Here is a 23,245-nt window from a genome sequence, read left to right as displayed (position 1 = left end):
TAATCTTCCAGGGGTCTCAAATTCATTATAATCATTTCAAATAAACATTGACACACACAAATACATACCTATTTTCCCACACATACACTAAACAACAACAAAAATACATCAAAGTAAATGAAAGGTCAATGCAGTCAAATAACATTAAATACATAATTGTGATACAATCAAAATAAATAAATAAATACGTATGCTCCAATTATTTAAAATTATCCAAAATATCACTCAACACTTGAGCTCTTTATTCCAATGCTCACATAACATATATATAGTCTCATGTAATATTAATTATTGTGTAAACAAAATAAGTTTCAACTTCTATTTAAAACTTCTCTTATTATTTTCTAATAACAAAAATCCAGGCAATGAATTCCATGCAACCATAGCTCGATAAAATACAGTTCGCTGCTTTTGATTAGTTTTTACATGAAGGCAAAACACACCTTGCTTCACTAACCTGACGTGTGCCATACCATGATAATGTGGAAAAAAAGAAAAAAGAAACTTAACATAAATAATTTCTGCCGTTTTTGTTAAAATAATATTTCTAATAAATGTTACTATGTTACTCTATTTTGGGCAACCTGTAACTTATTTAAATTCCTTTCACTCGTCTTTGACCACACAACTGATGCAAAATCCAAATATGAACGTACCAAAGATTGAAGAAGCTGCTTGGCCGACCACTGAGGAATATTTATTTTATTTTTTTTACAATATTTAATAATGCCCATACTTCTTCCTATTTTCCAAAGTACAGAGTAATCTTGACTGGTCCATAGTAGTGTATATAGTATATAGTTTTGCTTTTACTTAATGGTAGCACTAAAAGGGGTTTAGACTTCACATCTGTCAATGGGATGTACTTGAAGAGAATGAAAAATAGGTGAATAAAAGTTTTCTCCTGCTGGTGTACAGTATGTGCATCTGATCTGTATTAACTCATTCACTGCCATTGACGGGTATAGATGTAAAAAAAATAATTTGAACTATTTCTGTTCCTTTTTGTCCCCACTTTTGCAAACAAGAGTATGAAAACCTAGAAATTTTGTTTTATTGTACATTTAGAACAGATATAAAATGTATGATTAATAGTGAGTTAACTAGTAAAGTCATGCGATTAATTACGATTACAAATTTTATTTGCCTGACGCCCCTAATTTTTAATAATCTTTTCTTCTTCTTCTTCTTTTAAAAAATAAATAAAATATCCACAAAAAAATTAACAGAAGTGGAAAAAAATTTAAACTAATACAAATAGTTCAAATGATTTTTGGGACGTCTATAGCCGTCAATGGCAGTGAATGAGTTAATAATGCCCAACATCATCAGTAAACCACTGAAGCGAGACTCTCTGCTGAGTTACCTCCCTCATGTCCGCTGTTGGCCCTTGTCAGACGGCTATTACATCCCAACTGTCAACACTCACTCGTGCGCTCTTCAGCGCCCGCAGCTGTCAGCACTAACACAGAGCAGAGCTCTGTGGTAGTGGGAGGCCTCCCAAAAAACACTTGAACTGTAACATTGTCTTTCTCTGTTGATTTAATTTACAACAGTTATTGTAAATCATCCTTAAATGTTTTTCAATGTGGAACTCACATGCACAAACAGGCTTGGGGAGTAAAGGAATACATGGACCGCCGTTACGTAATCAGATTGCAAAAAAAATGTAACTGTATTCCATTACAGTTACAGGAAAAAATATGTAATCAGATTACAGGTACATTTATTACAAATGGGGATTATTTCGAGGGATTACAATTTCTACGATGAGAGAGTGCGAAAGAGGGCGAGAGAGAGAGAGAGAGAGCGCGTGGACGCCCGCACGAGTTGGACCGTTGCTACATGTCGGGGAGGTGGGAACGAACGAACTGACTAGTCGTGTCCTCCACGCGCGGGCAGTTTGAAAAAGCTTCACGGACGGGAGGAGGGAATGGCGGCCGGTATTCACTGGAACTTACTCGGAGCGAAAGTTTGAGCTGAGAGTCCAGCGGCATGCTACGCGCTGTAGCTTCTTGCTAGCTAGCCCGCTAGCCTACAACCATAATGTGAGTTACACCTTCCAAACAAATCTTCCTCCCACCAATTCACAATTTAAACTTCATACACAATACCTATCTATCTATCTATATATCTATCTATCTATCTATCTATCTATCTATCTATCTATCTATCTATCTATCTATCTATCTATCTATCTATCTATCTATCTATCTATCTATCTATCAAACTGTGAGGTGTGGTTGCTTTCAGTGACCGTTCGAAAACAGCATATGGCCTTCAATCAATCAGTCAAGCAATAGCCTACATGCTTTTTAATTATACAAGGATTTTTGCTATTTGTAGGCTACTCGGGTCCCTATCACCCGCAAATAGCAGGGGCACATTATATCTGTACATCTGTAGAATATATATTGTGGTGATATTAATTTTTATTTTGTCTTCATGAGCATACTCAATATTGGAGTAATCCAAAAGTAATCCAGGTACATTACTTTAATATTATGGTACAGTACTTGAATTACGTTACTAACTAGATTTTTTAGCAGGTAACTTGTAACTGTAATGGATTACATTTTAAAAGTAACCCTCCCAACCCTGTGTACAAATATACACTTTGTAAAAAATAACAGTGAGAATCTTGTGTGGACCATGCACAATTAGTGTTAAATACAAATAAATAAACTGCATCCACACATTGCCAGTTCCCCCAAAATGTTAATCTTAAGAACCTTCAAAATCCATATTACTCAAGTGCTCTTCATATCTTTTTGTTTGCAGCATTGCACTTCGATAGAAGGCTTTGGAAGGACTTGTGCCAGTAGCCTTGTGTGCTATGTAGGTGGATTATATAATATTGACTTTGGTCTTTGTTCACGTTCCAAAATGAATGAAAAGCAGCATGTGTTGTTTCGATAAAGTTATTTACAAAAAAAACAACTTACAAACAAATACAAGCGAGAAGACCACCTACAAAGCCTCACATTTCAGGTAACCTATTTGTCAATTAGCCCGAGGCACTAGATTGGCATGCAAATGCTCCCTGTTTCAAAATGCATAGATTCTTGAGTGAGTGGGGAAATTAGAGTTGAATACAGTCTGAATGAGCAGACGGTCAACCACAAGCTTTAAATGCCTTGTGGCGTGAAAAAGGAAAACGCAAAGGGTGAGGTGGCACTGACAGCCCTGGAGGAGGTGGCTGCCTTCCAGTCAACACCCAGGCAACAAATGTTCCTCAAACATACAACAGCATGGTGTCGTAGGAGGGAGACTAAATTACCAAGGCGAAAACCTAGAATCATTTCAACAATATGCCGTGCTGTTCTAGGCAATTAATACAAATGAATAGTTTGGTAACAAATGTCTAATTAAAATTAAAATTGTGTAGGACACATACTCTATTAGGTCTTCTAGCTGATTGTAGATGCTCTCATCGTCAAGTCTTTCTTCGGTTGGAAAAGACCTTTGGGAAAAAAAAGTCAACACTTTTCAGTCACTTTTTGTTGACTCTCTAACTCCTAAAACATCACATTTTAATGTCTTGCAAACTAAAACATACCTGATTCCAGTTTGTTGTGCAACCGGTGTGAGAGAAAGCTTCGAAAGTGCGTTCATAACCTGCAATGGAAATGGAGATGTGAATTTACCAGCACTGTTAAGAGCATCTTAAAAAATATATATAATACAATAATAATGACACAGCACTTTTTTTCTTGTACTTTCAGTGTCACTATTACTTTGCTGGATGCTGAAATAATAAAAAATAAAAATAAAAATAAAAATAAAAATAAAAATAAAAATAAAAATAAAAATAAAAATAAAAATAAAAATAAAAATAAAAATAAAAATAAAAATAATTTGTATAAATAAAGTCTGTTGAGGAATAACGATTCTGCTAAAAGACTAATAATGACATAATGGAAAAAATAATGGCACCTAATAGTATTAATGAAAATATTACCCACAGCCTTCCTAGTAACAATTTTAAGTACTGCAGTGCATTGTACTACATAGGAATGCGAGTGTAGCAATTCTCATAAAGGACACTAGAGGGTAGCCTTTACAAACTCTTCAAAACAACAGTGTTATTAGTGACATGCTGTTCTCCAAAAGACGTCAATTAACAATTACATATTTATCTTGCACTATAAAAGAAAAAGAAAAAAAAGATAGATGACCAGTGTAGCACAAGAACATGACTTAACAAGCACATCATGAATTGATAGACGATTATCATGAGTCATCATCCATACTGTATGTTGTTTTGTTCTTGTTTTTTGCAACGCTGTATGTAGCAAAGGAGCCACAGACAGACGTTTATGGGTCATCAATTCACTGACATGGCGAGTAGATACATTTGCCCTGAGGTGTTAAAACAGATCAGTACTGATCACACAACAGGCTTTCCCCCGGTCTCTATCAGTAACGAAAGAAAGAGAGAAACATGATTGTTGTTTCGCTGATCATCATCAGCCACCAAATGAGGCACAATAGGTACATTCCTAAAGTAAAAAATAAAATTCCGAGACAATCAGAGAGGTTTTTATTGAGCATTTTGTGCATTATTTTGGTTTGCATCAGTGCTGAACTGTGAGTGTTTCTATGACCTGTATTTTGGTTACCTTATGATTAAAAAGCTTCGTAAAATTTTTAATATTGGGTTGCACTGGTCCATGGAGGTGCACCTCATCTTGCTGATGATGAAACTGAGATGACTAAAGCAAAAAAAAAAAATCCCATTCAGATTTTAGAGGTGATTAGTATAACAATGTGGAAATTAACTATCTTGGAGAAAATAATAATACAAACTAAAATATCAGGGGTGTCAAACTCATATCAGCTCAGGAAATATATTACCAAGTGGGCCGGATTGATAGAAACATGGAATATAACTTAAAAACAACTGAGGTCAATTATACGCAGATTTCTGCTATTTGCAGGCAAGACTTAAATTGCGGGACTGTAAATATATTGTTGCAAAAGATAACACGAATGCAAATGGACCCTCACAGGTTATTAGATTAGTTTTGTATTTCATCCAATAGTGAAGACGGGCCAATTGGCCGGCGCAGCAAGATCCAATGTGTGCTTGAACAGAAGACTGGAGGCGCTCCAGCGGGATGAGTCGAATAGCACCGTGCCCTTCAGCTTCTCTGCCTACGTTAGTCACACATATTTGCAACACATGTGACCATCTGCACATGGCCAAAAACACTTTCTGAAGACTCGCATGAATGTAGTTGAACAACTCACTATATAAAACACATGTCAAACAACGTTCACAAAGGCAAATGAATGGTTGGAAGTCCAATTGGCAGCGGATTTGATTTGAAGAGCAAAAAATAGCGGGTGCAAATAGCGGAGCAAAAATAAATATAATTGCTGCTTTTGGTGCATGGCACGAGAATGTCTAAGACTTAACAATGTAATGTCACAGGGAGATTTTAAAGCTGCATATAAATCATCAGTGCCATCAGCCCAAATCATTAACCTTAATTTGAGTGCAGCTTCAATTATTTTTAATTCAACTTCAAGCAATTACCTTCCTAATATTTAGGACCTTTTAGTATGAAAAATAATGATATAATATTATAATTATTCTCTCCTTTAAGGCCGGAAGAAATCATGCGGAGCTGTTCCCTCTCAGTGAGATAACAGTATATGGGGTCCATCAGTTCACTGGCCGATTAAGCGGAAACAGTCATAGTCAATCAGTTCAAACATTTTTTTTTTTACTCACGCTTGTGTACGTTTGTCAGCGCTATATAATTCAGTTTTTCAATAAAAACTGTGAGGAAAGTAAAAAAAAAAGGCATATTAGGAAGCATTAGCAGGTTATTAGGGTTTGTCTGTTTGTTTGTTTTGTATATGCTGAGAAACCTTGGATTATTAACGATGGCAGCACAGAAGAAGAATTGTGAAGAAGAAGATTGTGTTTGCTCTAATGTCTTATTTTGCATATTAATCTGCAAATTACGACATTAGAATCGATCGCCGATTTTGCAAAAATGCAACGTATCTATCGATCCGATCCAGCCAATCAGATCTATGTGAAGTCTAATAGCACATTTGCCTCAATTTAGGCCATGAAAAACAGCCATGTTGTAGGTAAACGGTAAAGCGGCCGAAACTGACCCTCGTTGGCTCTCTAATAAAGCTGTCTTGTCTCATGTAATTATTCAACACCAGTGTAATTAAGGCTGGGTGACGAGTGTGTCAGCAGTGATGAAAGGGAGGTGAGGGCGTAGCAACAGAGTGTCTTTGAACACATCACTGTGACTTAACGTCAGTATCGTTTGGCTTAATGATTTAGATCAAAAACATTTGATGTTGGTAGAGGGGCGAAATAACGAGTGCTACACTTCTAACACGCTGTTCCAGTTTCTGATTTTCTCTGCTTATTTTTTTCCCGAATGCATAGATACCATCTAAAACTAAAAGTACACTTTTAGACTTGATTTTTTTATTTGTCAATTTACAAACGTTTACGAACATTTAACTGTAAAAAAAATAATAATAATCTACAGAGTAAATCATTTGAAATTAGTCACATTATATAAATATAACTATAAAAGTTAATGATCCGATTCATCTGCTAAACATGGCTTATGTCCAAGAAATATTACAGTTGTGGGGAAAAAAATACAAAAACATTCCCTTGTATCGTCCCTGCGCTCACAGCTGAGTCATCATGAGGAACACATCCGAATGCTTCACCACGAGGTATCAAGTTTCATGTGTAATGGCAAAATGAAAATCAATATCAACTTTTTGTCTTACACGTAAAATAAAGACCCATACACAAAGGGAAGCTTCACACATCAACAGTCTACCTAGAGGATGACCGGGAGACATGTTCAAGCGCAGTAATTGAGCAGGTGTGAAAGCCACTTCGTACACTCTTAGCATCAAGTGCGCTTCACTCCAGCTCTTAGCTTTAATTCTTATGTAATAGACCATACAAGTGTATATATTTATTTATTCATTTTCTTCTCTTTTTTTTTAGCGAGAGCTGAGTATTGTTCATTCAGTAATCTTACCAATTCAACATGTCATCATCATTGCTCTCTCTCTTTTTTCTCTCTCTCTCTTTTTTTTTTGTATGTGCGTGAGTATGTGCATGTGCGGGAGTGCGTGTGCAAATGTGCGTGCGTGTGAGTGTGTACTCATTAATTCACCTAAAACCTATTAAAAATCCCATACCATTCACTTAAACCGAATACTTCAGAATGCAGCTAGAGTCGTGAGGTTGTCAGGAGACCCGAGGAAGGATCAAAGAAAAGAAAGTAAAGTGAAATCCAGCACCGACCAGACAATGTAATCTAATAGATCATATTTGAAATTGGAAGTGTGAGAGATTTTTAAGATGTGTCATCAAATGGCTGCTAGAATTCTTTCATCTGAATGTGAAAAAACAAACACTGGGACTTGGCTTTTGAAACCAACTGCGGTTTTACTGACGCCTTAATGACTGTCATAAGTTGACACCCTCTGTGTGTTTCCTTGCCCAGAAAATCCTCCTCTGTATTGAATTTGAAGACCATGTTTGAACAAAGTCAAACAAAAGGCAGCAAAAAAACTATTCTGTTAGATGTTTTTTTTTTAACACAACATCAAGTAGCCAGTGTTTGTTTACGCTACGCCAGTGAGTATACTGAAGATGTAAAAATACATGCAGTTTTTGTTTGTTAGTCCACCACATGTCTGTCTGACAGATGCAGCAGCATATAAGATCCAGCCTACACAGTGAGAAGCCAATAAAAATCTGATAAGCTCAGAGACAGGCGAGCTAATGTTTGGCAATCAAAGCCACGGATCATTAGCGCCCGTAATACATAATTAGCCGGCCTTGATAAACAGATGGTTGGAATGCGGCACACGTTTTACCTCAGTCCTCGTTGCTTTCTGGAATGGTGATGATGATGCATCAATATCTATTATTCATTTAAGATGGATAATACTTGTGTCGTCGCCATTAAGAAGCTGACACAATTATTAATAATTTCCTGTATGGTTAATGACAATTTCACCATATGATTTATTTTGATTTCAGTTATTTCCTAAGGGAAAATTATCCTGGCCTCTAAACAAATCAGAAGCTGACCAGCATCATAGAAAAGATTGTTTGACCTTCGAGGTCCCAGTATGGACAGTAAGAATGTCACTTCATTGGTGAGAATGAATACAAAGCATTCACTGTAAGTCTATCTTTCCACTGGTGTAATTTCCAAATGGTTCAACTCAAAACATGTACGTTTCTCAGGTGGCGGATTAGATTTGCTGTGTTAAACGCAGCGCTGTCCTTCCCGCCACGCAAAATGGTCAATTTGTACACATTGCAAGTCTCTGTTGCACTGACTCCACTTTCCACAAGAAATATTTCCATACTGCAGACATGTATGGAGGACCACAACTGCCAAAATTAAAAAATAAATAAATGACTAAATAAATACATAAATGAATAAAAGTGAAAATAAAAAGGTATATAAAAATATAATTAAAACATTTAATTAAAAAAATAAATATGAATGAAAAAAACAACAACAATATATATATATATATATATATACATATATTCAAATGAGGAGCCCTCATTTTGTCCTGACAGAGCATCTGCAGCATGAAATAAATAAATGTGAGAGCAGACCGTTTTTATTGATTGGTTAATATTAATAATTTTGTATTTATTTCCAAATTTATTTTTATTTTTATTTTTTAATCTTGTTTTTTATTTCTTTATTTATTTTTACTTTTATTTATTTATGGATAAATAATTTTTGTTTTTTTTATTTCCATTTCTATTTATATTATTTATATTTTATTTATTTATTTACATTTAATTTTTGAATTATATTTTTTATATATCCATCTATTTTTATACATCCGTTTTTATTGTCACTTTTATTCATTTATTTATTTATTAAGTCATTTATTTATTTTTTAATTTGGGCAGTTTTGTTCCTCCATAGACATTATCATTGTTGCTAGCTTCACGTTAGCTTCACGTTAGCTTCCTGCGACAACTACCAGAACGTTCCTCCACTGGCTGTGTTTACTTCTGTTATTTTTCCAGCCTTTTTGCCATGTGGTGTAGTATAAAACGTATACTGTATGTATTTTTTTTTCTTTGGCAATATATGTATATCTGTTTGTTTGTTTTTGCTTTTCCTTAAAATAAAATAAAATTCTAAATAATTGTATATAAAAATCCATATTGTATTCTTCCGATCAACTGAAAATTATATAATCCGGCCCGATTTCCGATCACGTGATCAGAATCGGGACATCTCATTTGATAAAAGACCTAAAATATAAATATGGATTTAAAAAGGCACTGGCCTAGAAATTGTGCAAGTTTGATCATCGACAAAATAGCTTTGATATTTACCTAATAAAAATGGATTTTAGCAAGTTTGGATTACACTAATATTCAAATAATAACGTGACGATGTTCCACAAAACGACTCCATGGTGTCCATTGCTGCAAGTTTATCTAGTTTTGTCACTCTATAGTAATGACTCAACAACTGGCCCAGCTGCTAACATGTCTCCTGCTCAGAAATGAATTTTCCAGAAGAAAACACTGGAACAGATCCGTCCCAGTGGAAGTTGAAGACACTCCAAGTCCTCGTCTAACTTGAGTCGCACACTTACACAGCTCAGTCATGTGATCTGCTGCAAGTCAAATAAACAACCCCAGTATAAAGTCTGAATATGATATGACGATTTGCACTGCCGCCTACGAGCTTCATCTCAGTAGTATGAGGTCAATTTCTACAATTTCCACCTAGGTGAATGGCATCTGTGCTGACAGACTCCAATCCCTTGGGTTACATGTACACATGCATTTGTTCACATGTACAGTCAACAATGTTCAATAACTCTCCAGCAATCAGATCCTTGAAATTGTTTTTGCTCTCCCACGGTGTTCTTACACTCATAACAAACGAACATTTTGCATATGGGGAACACACATTCACACTGTTTTTACACATAGAGACACACACATGCACACTGACTGGGATATGCTGATATTCCCACACAGCTTGAGGCCTTGAGGCGCAAACACGTTTGATCTGCCAAATCTTCACCTTGCTGACAGCTGGAGGGAGGGAACTTACAACTGTCAACATAAACAAGCATTCCTTTAAACATGTTATACAGATAAATGCATGCTTGTATATGAGTCTCCAAAGGGTTAATCACATTTCATGCCCTGATTGTATAGTATGCTTTTTATTATTTATGCAACATGCATGAAATTAACAGTGCATATCACGATTGTGCTACTTGACGAAGAGGCGCAAGGACCCCATTAAAATGGTTAACTCATTCACTCCCAGAAAATTTTCACTGAAGCAACCCCCTTCGCTCCTGGCTGCTGTACTGGATTTTGACGGATTTTGCCAGGCCCACAGAATATTGTGTGCTATTGCTATAAAAACATGGAACTTACCAAAAGAAAGATTAGAGTCTCTTCTTTCATCAGGAACAAAAGTATATTTGTATCTGTTTCCGTTTTGCAGCCATTAATATTAGAATATAGCTAAGTTTCATAAATATTCACAAATCTGTTGAAACCACTGTGGAAAAAGAGCTTGTTTGCAACAGGGCCATTGTTGATCTCTTACACGCTGCTGCCACCTGCTGGCTGTTTTTGTAATAACTACCATTGCTTTATGCGACCCCTTCATGTCAGAGGCTGCATCAAACCCTCAAACATAATTTAAAAACAAATAATAATAATGTTAAACAATTTTTTATTTTTATTTTTACGTAAAAATACGTTTGGGACCATGGCAATATTTAAAATAGAACGTTTTTATACATTTTTGGGAGCAAATGAGTTAATGCACTTGATTTATATGGATCTACATGGTGCTAATCTGTCAACAGTTTAAAACAATACAATACAGTATGTAAGACTTTCAGAGCTGTTATTGGCCTTCACTATGTAACATCATCAGGAAGGCTTATTTAACTTATTTAACAGAAGTTCTTTAAATGATTTTGTATATATATATTTATACTAATCAAGATATGTTTTCTTTAGATATTATTCCAGAATGTATTGCTGTTAAATTCATAGCTATAATGAAAATTTAATGTTAAGTGGCAGCCATGTTAAAGATGTCATCATATGACCCGTTTCCAAATGAGACCTATTTTTTTCTTCTTATTAAGTGACACTCTTTATCTTGCCGCTGAAATTTGACTGAGCCACAAACGTGAGAGTTTTCTGCCTGAGGCATTGCTCAATCAGCATTTTGAAAAAGTTTTTGACAGCTACTAATGAGGAGCTCCTTTCAGTCTCATTTGGAATTAATTGAAAGAGCAGCACAATTTTAAGTGTGACGTTTGTTTTGTGCATGAGTCTGTTAAAAAAAAAAAAAAAAAAAAACATACCCTTGACAGTTTCTTTTTCCCAGAGGATTTAATCTTGCTGTGTCAGTCACACACTTCCAAAAGAAAGCTGAGTGTCACAATTGGACATATGGTTAGAGGCTGTGTTAACATCCTCTTACTATGACAAGTTTGGACAAAGAACAATTGAACTTTTTTTTCTTTCAGTACTACTGAAGTCATCTAATCAGAAACCAATTTACACTTAACGTCACAATGTGAATGAAATTAACAAAGTCAGCAAGGCCGCATTGTTTAGTCACATTGTAGACCTCTCCTCTGAGTCCCCTTTGGTCTCTGAGCCACAGTGGTTTGACTCAAACCTCCTTTCTGGGGTGGTGACCAGATATGTTTTGAACAAGACTTTGCACTGTAGATGGATGGCATGTGGAGTAAACCACTGATGTTGTTTTTTTATTTATTTTTTTAAATCATAACTAACAGTGTCTTACCAAATGTTGGAACAAATAAACCTTATAGATGACTACAAATATTTATTCACCAAGATGTGTTCATTCCCTTTATGGTACATTTACAAGACCAGAATGTAGTTTAATGTAGAGACAGTTTTGCCAAACTTGAACTGATGTGCAAAAGCTACAGAAAATGGTGTAACTGTTTATCCTACAAGATGAAAAATTCAGTTTTGAATACGCTCCATGGCTGTATGAGTTATGTTGTATTTAAATGATTAAATTTTAAAATGTTTAAATGTTAAAATGTTAATTTTTTTAAATAAAAAAAAAATAATAATTTAATTTTTTTAAATGTTTTTTTTATTTTTATTTTTATTTTTATTTTTATTTTTATTTTTATTTTTATTTTTATTTTTATTTTTATTTTTATTTTTATTTTTATTTTTATTTATTTAATTCTATTTATTTATTTTTATTTTTTATTTTTTCCAGATAAATTTGATGCCATTTCAGATCTAAGTTTTTCAGTTAAATATGGTGCTGCTTTGAAACCTGCTTGTTCACAAAAACCTGGCCTAATGAGGCGGGTTTGAGGAGCTTTGAAAACTGGTCGTAGTACGCAAAGAAATTTATGATGTTGGTGTATGATCATGACTCTCCTCTATTCAGTCATCCTCAGATTCCAAACAAATGCGGACTTACATTAAAAAAATATTTTTTTTTAAAACACCTTGAGTGAATAGATGGGAAAAAAATATCTGCCCATGTAAGTAAAAATGAAATAAACGGACCTGATATACCCTGTCACGGCACAATCAATAACTTATATACACATCTACATAAATGATAGACCAAAGTAGTGTTGCACGGGATACAGGTTCCAGTACCATACCTCAATGTTTTGACGGTTTTTGAGTAAAAGTGCACTAATTTTATATGTAATGTGCAAAAGAGAAATATTGAACCAGAACACAGGGGAAAAAAAGATCTACTGTGTATTTTTTCTAAAAATCAGTTTGTCAAACCTTTTAAGCACAATACTTTGGTGGCTAGCTGAAGACATTTACATTTGATTCACAGCCATTTCTGCTGTAGGTTCATAAACAACGGCGGAATCAGGGTTATTCATCTTTCTGCACCTCACGCCACGATTCATCATGGTAATTCACATGTCAGCCATTTTATTACCATCTTCCGCTGAGGGTAGATGATATTGACCAGCGCTATTACGGCACATATTTAACGAGACATGATTGTAATTCACATCACTGTGGAACAAGCTACACATAATTACACCTGGCTGGAGATCCTGAACCGTTTTCCCATATCCTGAATTCTACATTTTTATTCAGGCTTATAACTGAGCCACTGCATTTAACAAACAGGTTGCAGCCGGTTTCATGTTTGAACAGCACTGAAATAAAATATTAAGGCTTAATGTTCCATTAATATAACATTCTTCCATGCATAATGTGTGAATCCTAACCCTAAGAAAGACATTTTGTTGAATTTTCCCATAAAAAAATTGATGTTTAAAAATCGATTCGGCCGCATATCGAATCGATTCGAGAATTGCGCGCTGTAATATCCCAATATATTGCCGAATCGATTTTTTCTAACACCCCTATTAGCTAGTACTAATATATATCAATGGAATATACCAATGGATTTAAAACTTTACCAAAAGCGGAGAAAACAACCTAGATTCTGCCATTGTCCAGTGTACGGCAAAAGATCCTCGAAAAAAAGTTAAACCTTTTCGTAGGTTGACGCGGTTTTGGCACACTCCTGTATGTTGTTTTAAAAAAAGTGGAAATAAGGCTTGGTAAATCATTTTGAACAACATATGGTGTATATATTGTAACATTTACCATTATAATCAAATTGGAAATGTATGCAGTTAACTCAGTTTTGTTTACTTCTGGTGCCAGCTGACTTCTGCTCACAGAACTCAGAGTCAGTTCTGGTGTTTTTTGTTGAATACTTGTATTTCACATGAGAATAATTGTACAGGTATACATGGATCAAAGCTAGTGTATTAAATACACTATTTCTATTTCATCTACCGGTATATACATTTTAACTCATTCACTGCCATTGACGGCTATAGACGTCCAAAATTCATTTTAGCTATTTCAATTAGTTTAAGATTTTTTTCTACTTTTGTTAACGAGAGTATGAAAACATTTTTTTATTGTACATTTAGAACAGTTTTAAAATTTGTGATTAATCATGAGTCAACTCGTGAAGTCATGCGACTAATTACGATTGAAAATTTTAATTGCCTGACGCCCCAAATTTTTTAAATCTTTTTTTTATTGCGTCAGGCAATTAAAATTTTTAATTGTAATCAATTGCATGACTTCAAATTTTATATCTGTTCTGAATGTACAATAAAAAAGTCTAGGTTTTCATACTCTTGTTAACAAAAGTAAAAAAAATCCAGAAATATTTTAAATGAATTTTCGATGTCTATAGCCGTCAATGGCAGTGAATGAGTTAATGAATTACAGTAATTATCTGCTACAAGCTTCGTAGAAAATAGTAAGTAGAAAAAAAATTGTTTAAGTATAGGGTATGAAAATAAAGTAATTCTTTTTATGCAATAATTTTAAAAAAATCTTAATTTATAAATAAAAAGATTATACTACATGCCAGATTATGCTACACAAGCAACAAAACATTACACACAAGATAAGAGTTACATATCATTTAAAGAGCAACAAATGTGTTGCCAACTTCAGGATGTTTGCCTCCAAACAATGTCTGCAAATAACCATCTCGTCATATCTATATGGGATAATTGTGTTTGCATCAGTAAGAATGCCCTAAGGATGCCCTATTATAATCATGAAGAATTAAATACGCAAATGTGCTCAAGAGCTCACTGAGCGAATTCCCCATTTTTAGTCATGCAGCTGTGCACAATCCTAAATGACTAGAATAATTTGAGTCAGAGTAAAACGAAACCATGCATCCATTACAAATACACTAAACTGTGTTTATAGCTTTTACAGAGAGAGAGAGAGAGAGAGAGAGAGAGAGAGAGAGAGAGATGGTATGACTTGAGGATATTATTTTAACACAACTCCAACACAAAGTCCAACAAAACCACATCCGTCTTGCAGTTTGCAGAGCACTATAGTATAGCAACACTGATTTTTCACTGAATATCATTTAGAAAGAAACTACAGATAAAACTGTCCAGATTGATTACAACACAAATATATGAAGGCGATAGGTAATATAGTGCTCAATATGTACATTAGGAGATTAAAATTATTATTGTATATTGTTAGATACTACAGTATACGTATGGGATGTTTTCTTCACATTACTGTGGAGAAGGTTGATGTGATTCCTACATACTTTGAATGATGCATCCACCTACTCCACCTCTGGGAAGTAACACAGAGAAAGGGAGGGAAAATAAACCTCCATAGTAAGCGTTGAGCATCTGTAAAATGAATAAATGGCATACAATGCACAGCTCCTGAAATCTTTATGGTCCAGAAAAACCTCCCTGACATAGCTTGAAATATCATAAACACCCCTATGAGATCCTATTCATTGTTACAGGAGTGATGGCAGATGCTGCCTTCAGCACTTCATCAAAGACTCAAATGAATATTTTCTGAAAAAAATTTGGGGGAAACTGCGGATTGCACTTTATTGAATATAAACCCCCTCATACTTTTGTCTTTTACACTGAGCCAGAAATTGCTCAGGGGAAAAGTGGTTTACTCCATGGAGCCAGTTTTTTTTCTCCTCCAAATTTAGAGAGTGAACTTGAAGGGCACCTCATACTGTACAGGACTGAAGTCTGAATTATAACCGATTTAGGTAGAGGGATTACAGATAACTGTTATCACATCTGTGCAGTTGTCGCACACAATATCATGTACCGTGACACATTGTCTGTTCTGTTTTGAATACCCTCCATGGCTGTATGAGTTAAGTTGTATCTAAATTTTTAAATTTTTAAATTTTTACTTTTTTTAAAAAATTAAAATTTTTATTTTTTTAAATTTTTAAATTTTTAAATTTTTAAATTTTTAAATTTTTAAATTTTTAAATTTTTAAATTTTTAAATTTTTAAATTTTTAAATTTTATATTTATTTATTCATTGTTTTAATGTTTAAATGTTTAAATTTGGGGATTTTTTTATTTTATTTTTTATTTTTTTTATTCATTGTTTTAATGTTTATTTTTATTTTATTTTATTTTTAATTTATTTTTATTTTTATTTTTATTTTTTGTTTTTTCAGATAACGACGCGTTTTGCCAATTTGCCGTTTGATGCCATTTCAGTTAAATATGGTGCTCCTTTGTAAGCCATTTGTTCACAAAAACCCGGCCAAATTTGGAGTGAACTTGAAGGGCACCTCATACTGTACAGGACTGAAGTCTGAATTATAACCGATTTAGGTAGAGGGATTACAGATAACTGTTATCACATCTGTACAGTTGTCGAACACAATATCATGTACCGTGACACGATGTCTCATTCTGAAAATGACCATCAAATAATACCTTACACGTTCCAAACCGGGTTTCCCCCAAATCTGATACAGTAAGTCTGCACTGTAAATGGTGAGTCCAATATTTAAACTCAATTCTATGTCATGCAATTACACTGAATACACCGTAGTCTATCCCTATAGTTCCAGCAGTGAGTAGTGAAGATGGAGAAAAAACGCTGTCGGAAAGTAGGACAGTGAGTTGAGGGAGACTAGTTTGTAGACTTGCATTTCATCCTTTGTGGTCTTTGATCCTGTCCACGGTGGTTCAGCTCCATATGCACACCGGCTGGCCCAGACCCAGCGGTGGCTTATAAATATCTGCCATGTATCCTCTACACTACAACAACCAGTGGGAGTGAAAAATGTTGCCTTTTCCCCCAAGGTGCCAGAAAACAGATTCCACCTTGACCTCATTCAATGTGCACTCTACTTACAAACTGCATTTTGACATCTCAAATCCATGTTAAACTGCAACAACAACAAAAAGTAAAATGCTGTATTAGACACGATATAAATAACTACATTTGCACTTTATTCAGGATTCAGTGTATTATTTTACTGAGGAAAAGCTCAAAATGTCCATTCAGTACTGCAAGCAAAAGCATTTTTTATTGGATGTTCTCTCTTCCCTGCAGGTTTACTGTTATGAACTCAGTAGGAGGTTTCCTTTCATCTAGTATTGTATGTACAGCCAAACACACACACACACATTCAGGTCAAGATGGAATGATGGATGGATGATAAATCTGCTCAACCACTTAACTATTTCATGTCAAAACTGGCATTGGTTGCCATACAAAGTTGAATGCCAATAAAGTCGCATAATCTAGAGTTTGACCAAAAACTTGGAGGAAAACCACACACCATATGATGAGTCAGCAAAACTCACAGGGCCTTGGTTTGAGTATAAGAGAATTAACTCTCTAGTACTTTTCTTTGGATTTTTGTGGCTTCTTTGCAACACTTACGCCAAACAAAGCATCTGTTAAGAGAGGAGAAACCTGAGATGAAGAGAAGATTATGCACCAGAACTTGAATATGAAATACTGTACTATGTGTGTACTCCCATTCAAAGCACTAAAGCGTCACCTTCTTCATATGCATGCTCAAAGTTCTGAGTGTTGAAATGTGTCAACTCATTCACTGCCATTGACGGTTATAACGTCAAAAATTCATTTGAACTATTTCTATTAGTTTAACATTTTTTTCACTTTTGTTAAGAGTATGAAAACCTAGATTTTTTTATTGTACATTTAGAACAGATATAAAATTTGTGATTAATCGTGAGTTAACTCATGAAGTCATGCAATTAATTATGATTTTAATTGCCTGACGCTGCTAATTTTGAATTGTAATTAATCACATGACTTAAATAGTTAACTCACGATTAATCATAAAATTTATATCTGTTCTAAATGTACAGTAAAAAATTCTACATTTTCAAACTCTTGTTAACAAAAGTGGGGAAAAAATGTTAAAACATTCACTGCCAATGACGGCTATAGACTATAGAAATTATTTTTAACTATTTCTATTAGTTTAAAAAATTTTCCACTTTTGTTAATTTATTTTTTTATCTTTTCTTTTTTTTAAAGAAGAAGAAGAAGAAGAAAAGATTATAAATAATTAGGGCCGTCAGGCGAATAAAATTTGTAATCGGAATTAATCGCATGACTTCACTAGTTAACTCACGATTAATCACAAATTTGATATCTGTTCTAAATGTACAATAAAAAAAAATCTAGGTTTTCATACTCTTGTTAACAAAAGTGGAAAAAAATGTTAAACTAAAATAAATAGTTCAAGGGAATTTTTGACGTCAATAGCCGTCAATGGCAGTGAATGAGTTAAAAACGGCAGTAACAATATTAGGAGTAACATTATTTTAACACTTGACATAACGTGACAGGGAGGGTGTATGTGATTTAAACGAAATTGCCACTACTGTTAGTGAACAGATTTTCTCTGTTGCCATTATTTTCTATGGGATTTTTTTTCTTCTCATAACTCTACACAAATCAGGCGTCAACCACCGTCTCCGAACAAATTGTGTTCAACTATCAGCAGGTCCACGGTATGTGACTTGAAAATACAGCTTGAATCAGTAGACATACAATATAATGCAACCCTTTGGGAAGTGAGAAATATATTCAGCTGACATTTTTAATGAGCACACTACAACCACCAGGGTGAAAAAAAAAATCTGCATGTATTGTATTTTAAGCAAAATGTAAAAAATCTCTTGTGAACCACCCCCTCAGGGCCCTCCTTCATGCCATCAGGTGGTAGTTGTCCCAGCTTAGCCATTCAGTGCTCACACACGGATCAAACGCGCGTCCGCAAACATCAAACACATTTCCCTCTTACGCCCTGAAACAATCACAGACAATTCGGAGCTGCAGCTGGTGGGCGAAGAGGCAGAGAGATCACTAGTTGTGCTTGTGTGCGTAGTGTTTGCACATTTGTGTGTGCATTCACGCTTGAAGAAGGCCAACAGAAGTGTGACTCAAGTAGATGCAAGTGCCATGTAAGTCAGGAGTCCATGAATTATCCACAGACCTTTGAGCACACTGACTTTAAAGCTTCTATCACGTTGTTAAAATTTCAATACAAAATTTATAACCCTGCGCGGGAAGTAAAGAGCAGCACAAAATGGAAAACGCTACAAATCCAGTAAACAAGCAGACTGCTCTAATTTAGTGCAGTATGTTAATTGATTTTGTACTGTATTTAAATTAGCATAAGTGTTGTTGGTTACTTTTGTTGAAGAAAATAATATTTTTCTTCCGTGTGGTCGTTTTCTTTCGGGTAGTGAGAATGTTGGTTATCTGAATACAGGCTGGAGATCGGTGAACAGTTCCTTCGAAGGTTTTATTTCTACAGAATACTCCGGGCACAAGCGAGCTCCCAGCAGTGGTGGTAGCCTCTCCGCAAGTGCGAAGTTACAGCGGACTCACAACATTCTTATACTATCTTGAAGGGGGCGGTACCACAAAAAAAAACTCCAAACAGCCCACCTGGAGTTCACCGGACATGAGATAAGACTTTAAACACATCATTGATTACAGACACTTGGCAGAAATTGCGACATCACTCACAAAGACTCACAAAGTTCTACTGAGGAAATAAATAAATTAAAACAGTTATGACTAAATCTGGACAATCTGAAATGCACTGGAGAAGAACATCTGTATTGGTTGAATGACATTTTAAATTGCCGCCAAGAAAATACATACTCATACTATTACGCTACGAGAAATGCATCAGAGGAACAATCTAGCGTTACACTGACAATAAATCACTTTGTCGACTTAAAAAATGTCAGCATGGGAATGTTCCCCCATTGTGAGCAAGACAAGTACGCTATTTGCTAAATCCTGCATGGCCGACATAAGCCGTGGCGGGAAATGCTTGTCAATAAAAATGTAGACCACACAGTAGCTAAAGCAAAAGCTGCAAAGATACCGCCAAAGTATCCATTAACAGAGATGACATATGATATCTGGTCACGCAAATTGTCTAGATAGAGAACAGCTGAAGGGCAACGGGGGGGAGGAAGGGGAGAAGAAGGGCAAGTTAGTCGGGGGGATATATTACTGTGTTAGTGGATTTCCACTGTTAAACATATCACTGATACCTGAGGGGAAAATAATGAATCAATAAACCTCCATCTCTTGCCTGCTTTTCATTTTTGCTTTGCACTCTGATGTATTTTTCTACCAACCCTCACCCAAAAGAACACTCAGCCTCAGCATGTTCCACGCTCTTCAAAATGCTGGCGAGAATTATAGAGAGAAGATTCCACTCAGGCTGACATAAGAGAGTCATAACGCTTTGTTAAATGCGAACCGCTTTAGTTCAACTCTCAAATAGGGAACCCGAATAAAAAGATGAACGACACTCATGTCTGATCGACGAAGAGTAGTAGTACTCAGTAGAGCAAGGATAAATATGACAAACCTAACAAAAGGGATTTTGTGTCCCATGTTCGCAGGCGACAATAAGACGACAAGACCATAGCATTTTTTGGGGAACTTGAGAGCTACAAGGGTTCGACATTAATTGTGACTGCCATCCGAAGTTCACTAATGGCTGCCTGACCGGGCCACCACTCAAAAAGATGTAATGTAGAACCCTGGACCTACTTCTTGGGCATTGATTAATGCAGCGGTTCGGAACCTTGTTGGAGGTACTGAACCCTGCCAGTTTCCAATGCGCAGTCACCGAACCCTTCTTTGTTGAACGATAAAATATAAATAAATAATAAAACAGGGAGAGCAGCCTTTTCATTGAATCTGGCTTTCTTCACCTTGAATTCACAAAGCGTTGTGTTCTTGTTTTCCCCGTCTTCATGCAACTAATTGTTGTGGACAAGAATTGCTCAACTTGGCATTGCAAATCATGCAGTTAGGATTAGGATGCTGACCCATATCACTTAACTCAACTCTTAAGATAGAACCCGAGGGCAGCAGACACAATGAAAATAGCCATACGTTCCGTTATAAATGTGTCTGCATATTGCACGTATCTGTCCAACCACTTTCTTCTTCTTTTTTTTTTGCTCAATCTAGTTAGTATGAAAAGATTACAATAATAAAGAAATCACACGACGTACCATCACAACAGCCACAAGCCGACTACTGAGCACATTGCACAGATAGGCCAAGCAATATAGCGTGAACACCTGCGGCCAATAATGGCCAAGCAGGGAATATCATAACGAATCATTTAAGTCGGCAAGTGTGAGTCTTGATCTCCACCAAACCCTTGAGACTAACTCACCAAACCCCTGTGGTTCGATCAAACCCAGGTTAAGAATCACTGGATTAATGCAAAGAGCTACTAGTCTGACAACCACTTCTGAAATACATGATCTCAAATCTATTCTCATAAGAATAGCGATTCTCATTTAGTACGATTCAGAATCGATTTTATTTAAATTATTTTATACTGTCTTGCCTTTGTTTGTGTGTGCCTTTATTGGGTGCGCTGTTCATGTTGTACTCGATTTGGCCACTTAGGGGCAGTGTGGTTCCACGCGGTCTGATACACTGTTAAGTTGTAGCCACATTAGAGAGTAGAAGGAAAAAGTCCAATAAAAGTTGTTTTTTTGCAGCGTGGAGCCGTTCTTTTGAGTGATAAAAGTGCGGTGATAAAAGTGCCGCGAGTAGCGCGCTAATTAGCATTAGCGAGTCAGACTGGAGTAGATAATTACGATTCTTTGCACATCTATAAACTGAAGCAAAAATCGATTCTGAATCGAATCGCAGACCCAAAATCGGAATCTAATCGAATCGTGAGACATTCAAAGATTCCCACCCCTAATGTGAAGTCATGTTAAATGATTTCCCACAATTATCAGCAACAATTTAACAAAGTAGGAAACACATAAATATAAATATGCAAAACATTATTTTTAAAATGCTCCATACATTTCTGCAATTATTTTAATATGAACACTTCTACACCATTCCTAGGAAGTCACAATGCCCTATATCATTGGTGAGCTATTTTTAGAACTGGCCTGCAGGCTGCTCATGTGTTCATTGTGTCCCCTGCTCTAAAGTATTTTGTCGATGAATTCTTTCCTACTCACTATGCAAACAGCTTAATGCAAAATTTACAACCACATTTGTCAAATGATGAGATGAGCGAATGAGACGAGCAGAGATTGTCCATGTCAGATGCAGACTCGCAGAAAACACACTTGGATTTGTACTAAGGAGGCAGCGGGGGTTCAACATAAAAAAAACTCCATGACATAATATTTTCCAAGTACTTAGAAACTTGTCCATCATGTGACACTTTGAATGGAAATGTCGGGTCAGCATTTTCAATGCAATTTTAAAACAAGTGTTTAGTCAGAAATGAGTGAAATCACTTTCGATTGTCACAGCAAAGGGATTCCAAAGCTTTCTTAAATACTTTGCTATGCACCTGATTCTCTCTCACTCGCAGGTGCCAACGTCAGAGTTAATGTTTGCCCGTTGATGCAAAGAATCTGCTCCCTGAGGAACCCCAAAAATCCTTCAAGACAGATGCGTAAACCAGATGTTCTTGTAGCGAGGACCAACAACCACAGACAAATTTGATGCCCATGACCGTGTTTTGTAGCACTGCAGTGTTCTGCAGCTTTCAACGAGTGTAGCCACCATCTGGCCGCTTTTAGTTCCAGTCTTGTCATGTTTTCTCAAATCTATCAACCCCGTGAGGGAATGCTCTTTTGCTAATGGGTTCTATCCCAGATTTTAACGGCAAGGGTCAGGAGGATTTGAACTTTACCAAAGTGAATTTTTCATGTGATTTCCACCACTATTTGAACGCTACAATAAACAGACAATTGATATTTTATTCATAGGGAGGCAAGGCTGCTATTTTTAAAACCAAAAAAAAAAAAAATGGCAGCTTAGCCCATTCCCGCGGCTCTTTGCTCCATTAGCTTCCGCAGAGCCAGCCAAGCGAGCATTACAGTAGCCGGCTTGCTGTCTAATTTCAGGGATGTAAAATTTACTCTGGGCAATATGTAGGAGTCACTCAAGAGAGTCATCAAAAATGTTCTGCCCGGGCCAACTGGAATCACAGGAGGAAATGTGAAATCGGACCTTTAAAAAAAAAAAGCATTTGCATTTGAATCACGTATGTCACAAGAACGGATGTAAAAGCTCTCGAGCGTGTTCAGAGAGACTATTTTATTTATTTCTTTACATTTTCCTTTTGATATCTACAGCCTTGAAGCACTTTCTGAGAGCACTTTAGAGACTCACATTATAATTGATTTGACCAAGAATCTGGTTGATTGTGTGGACTATGTTGTTTAATCATTTGTTGAAATAACTGATGCAAAATAAACATATCATTCTGGCTCAACTAATTCAAGGTAAGTTGATCCACATCCGCAAAGA

The 23,245-nt window shown here is 35.7% G+C and overlaps 1 protein-coding gene across 3 annotated transcripts in view; it reads right to left on the bottom strand.

Moving 5' to 3' along the window:
• vav3a (vav 3 guanine nucleotide exchange factor a) overlaps positions 1 to 23,245 on the bottom strand; it is an 84,297-nt gene that overhangs the window by 41,567 nt on the left and 19,485 nt on the right. For all 3 annotated transcript variants that reach the window (XR_013289625.1, XM_077553846.1, XM_077553847.1), the window contains exons 3-4: positions 3,560 to 3,618; positions 3,398 to 3,463 (exon numbers count right to left, since the gene is read on the bottom strand). Coding sequence is in view for 2 of the 3 variants with exons in the window: in XM_077553846.1 (XP_077409972.1) it covers positions 3,398 to 3,463; positions 3,560 to 3,618 (125 nt within the window). In the remaining variant the exon portion in view is untranslated. The remainder of the gene's footprint in view (positions 1 to 3,397; positions 3,464 to 3,559; positions 3,619 to 23,245) is intronic.

The sequence above is a fragment of the Vanacampus margaritifer genome, chromosome 20 (genome assembly GCF_051991255.1).
Source record: "Vanacampus margaritifer isolate UIUO_Vmar chromosome 20, RoL_Vmar_1.0, whole genome shotgun sequence".
NCBI lineage: Eukaryota > Metazoa > Chordata > Actinopteri > Syngnathiformes > Syngnathidae > Vanacampus > Vanacampus margaritifer.
The sequence above is the reverse complement of the archived record's forward strand: the minus strand, read 5'-3'. Positions and strand labels throughout refer to the sequence as shown.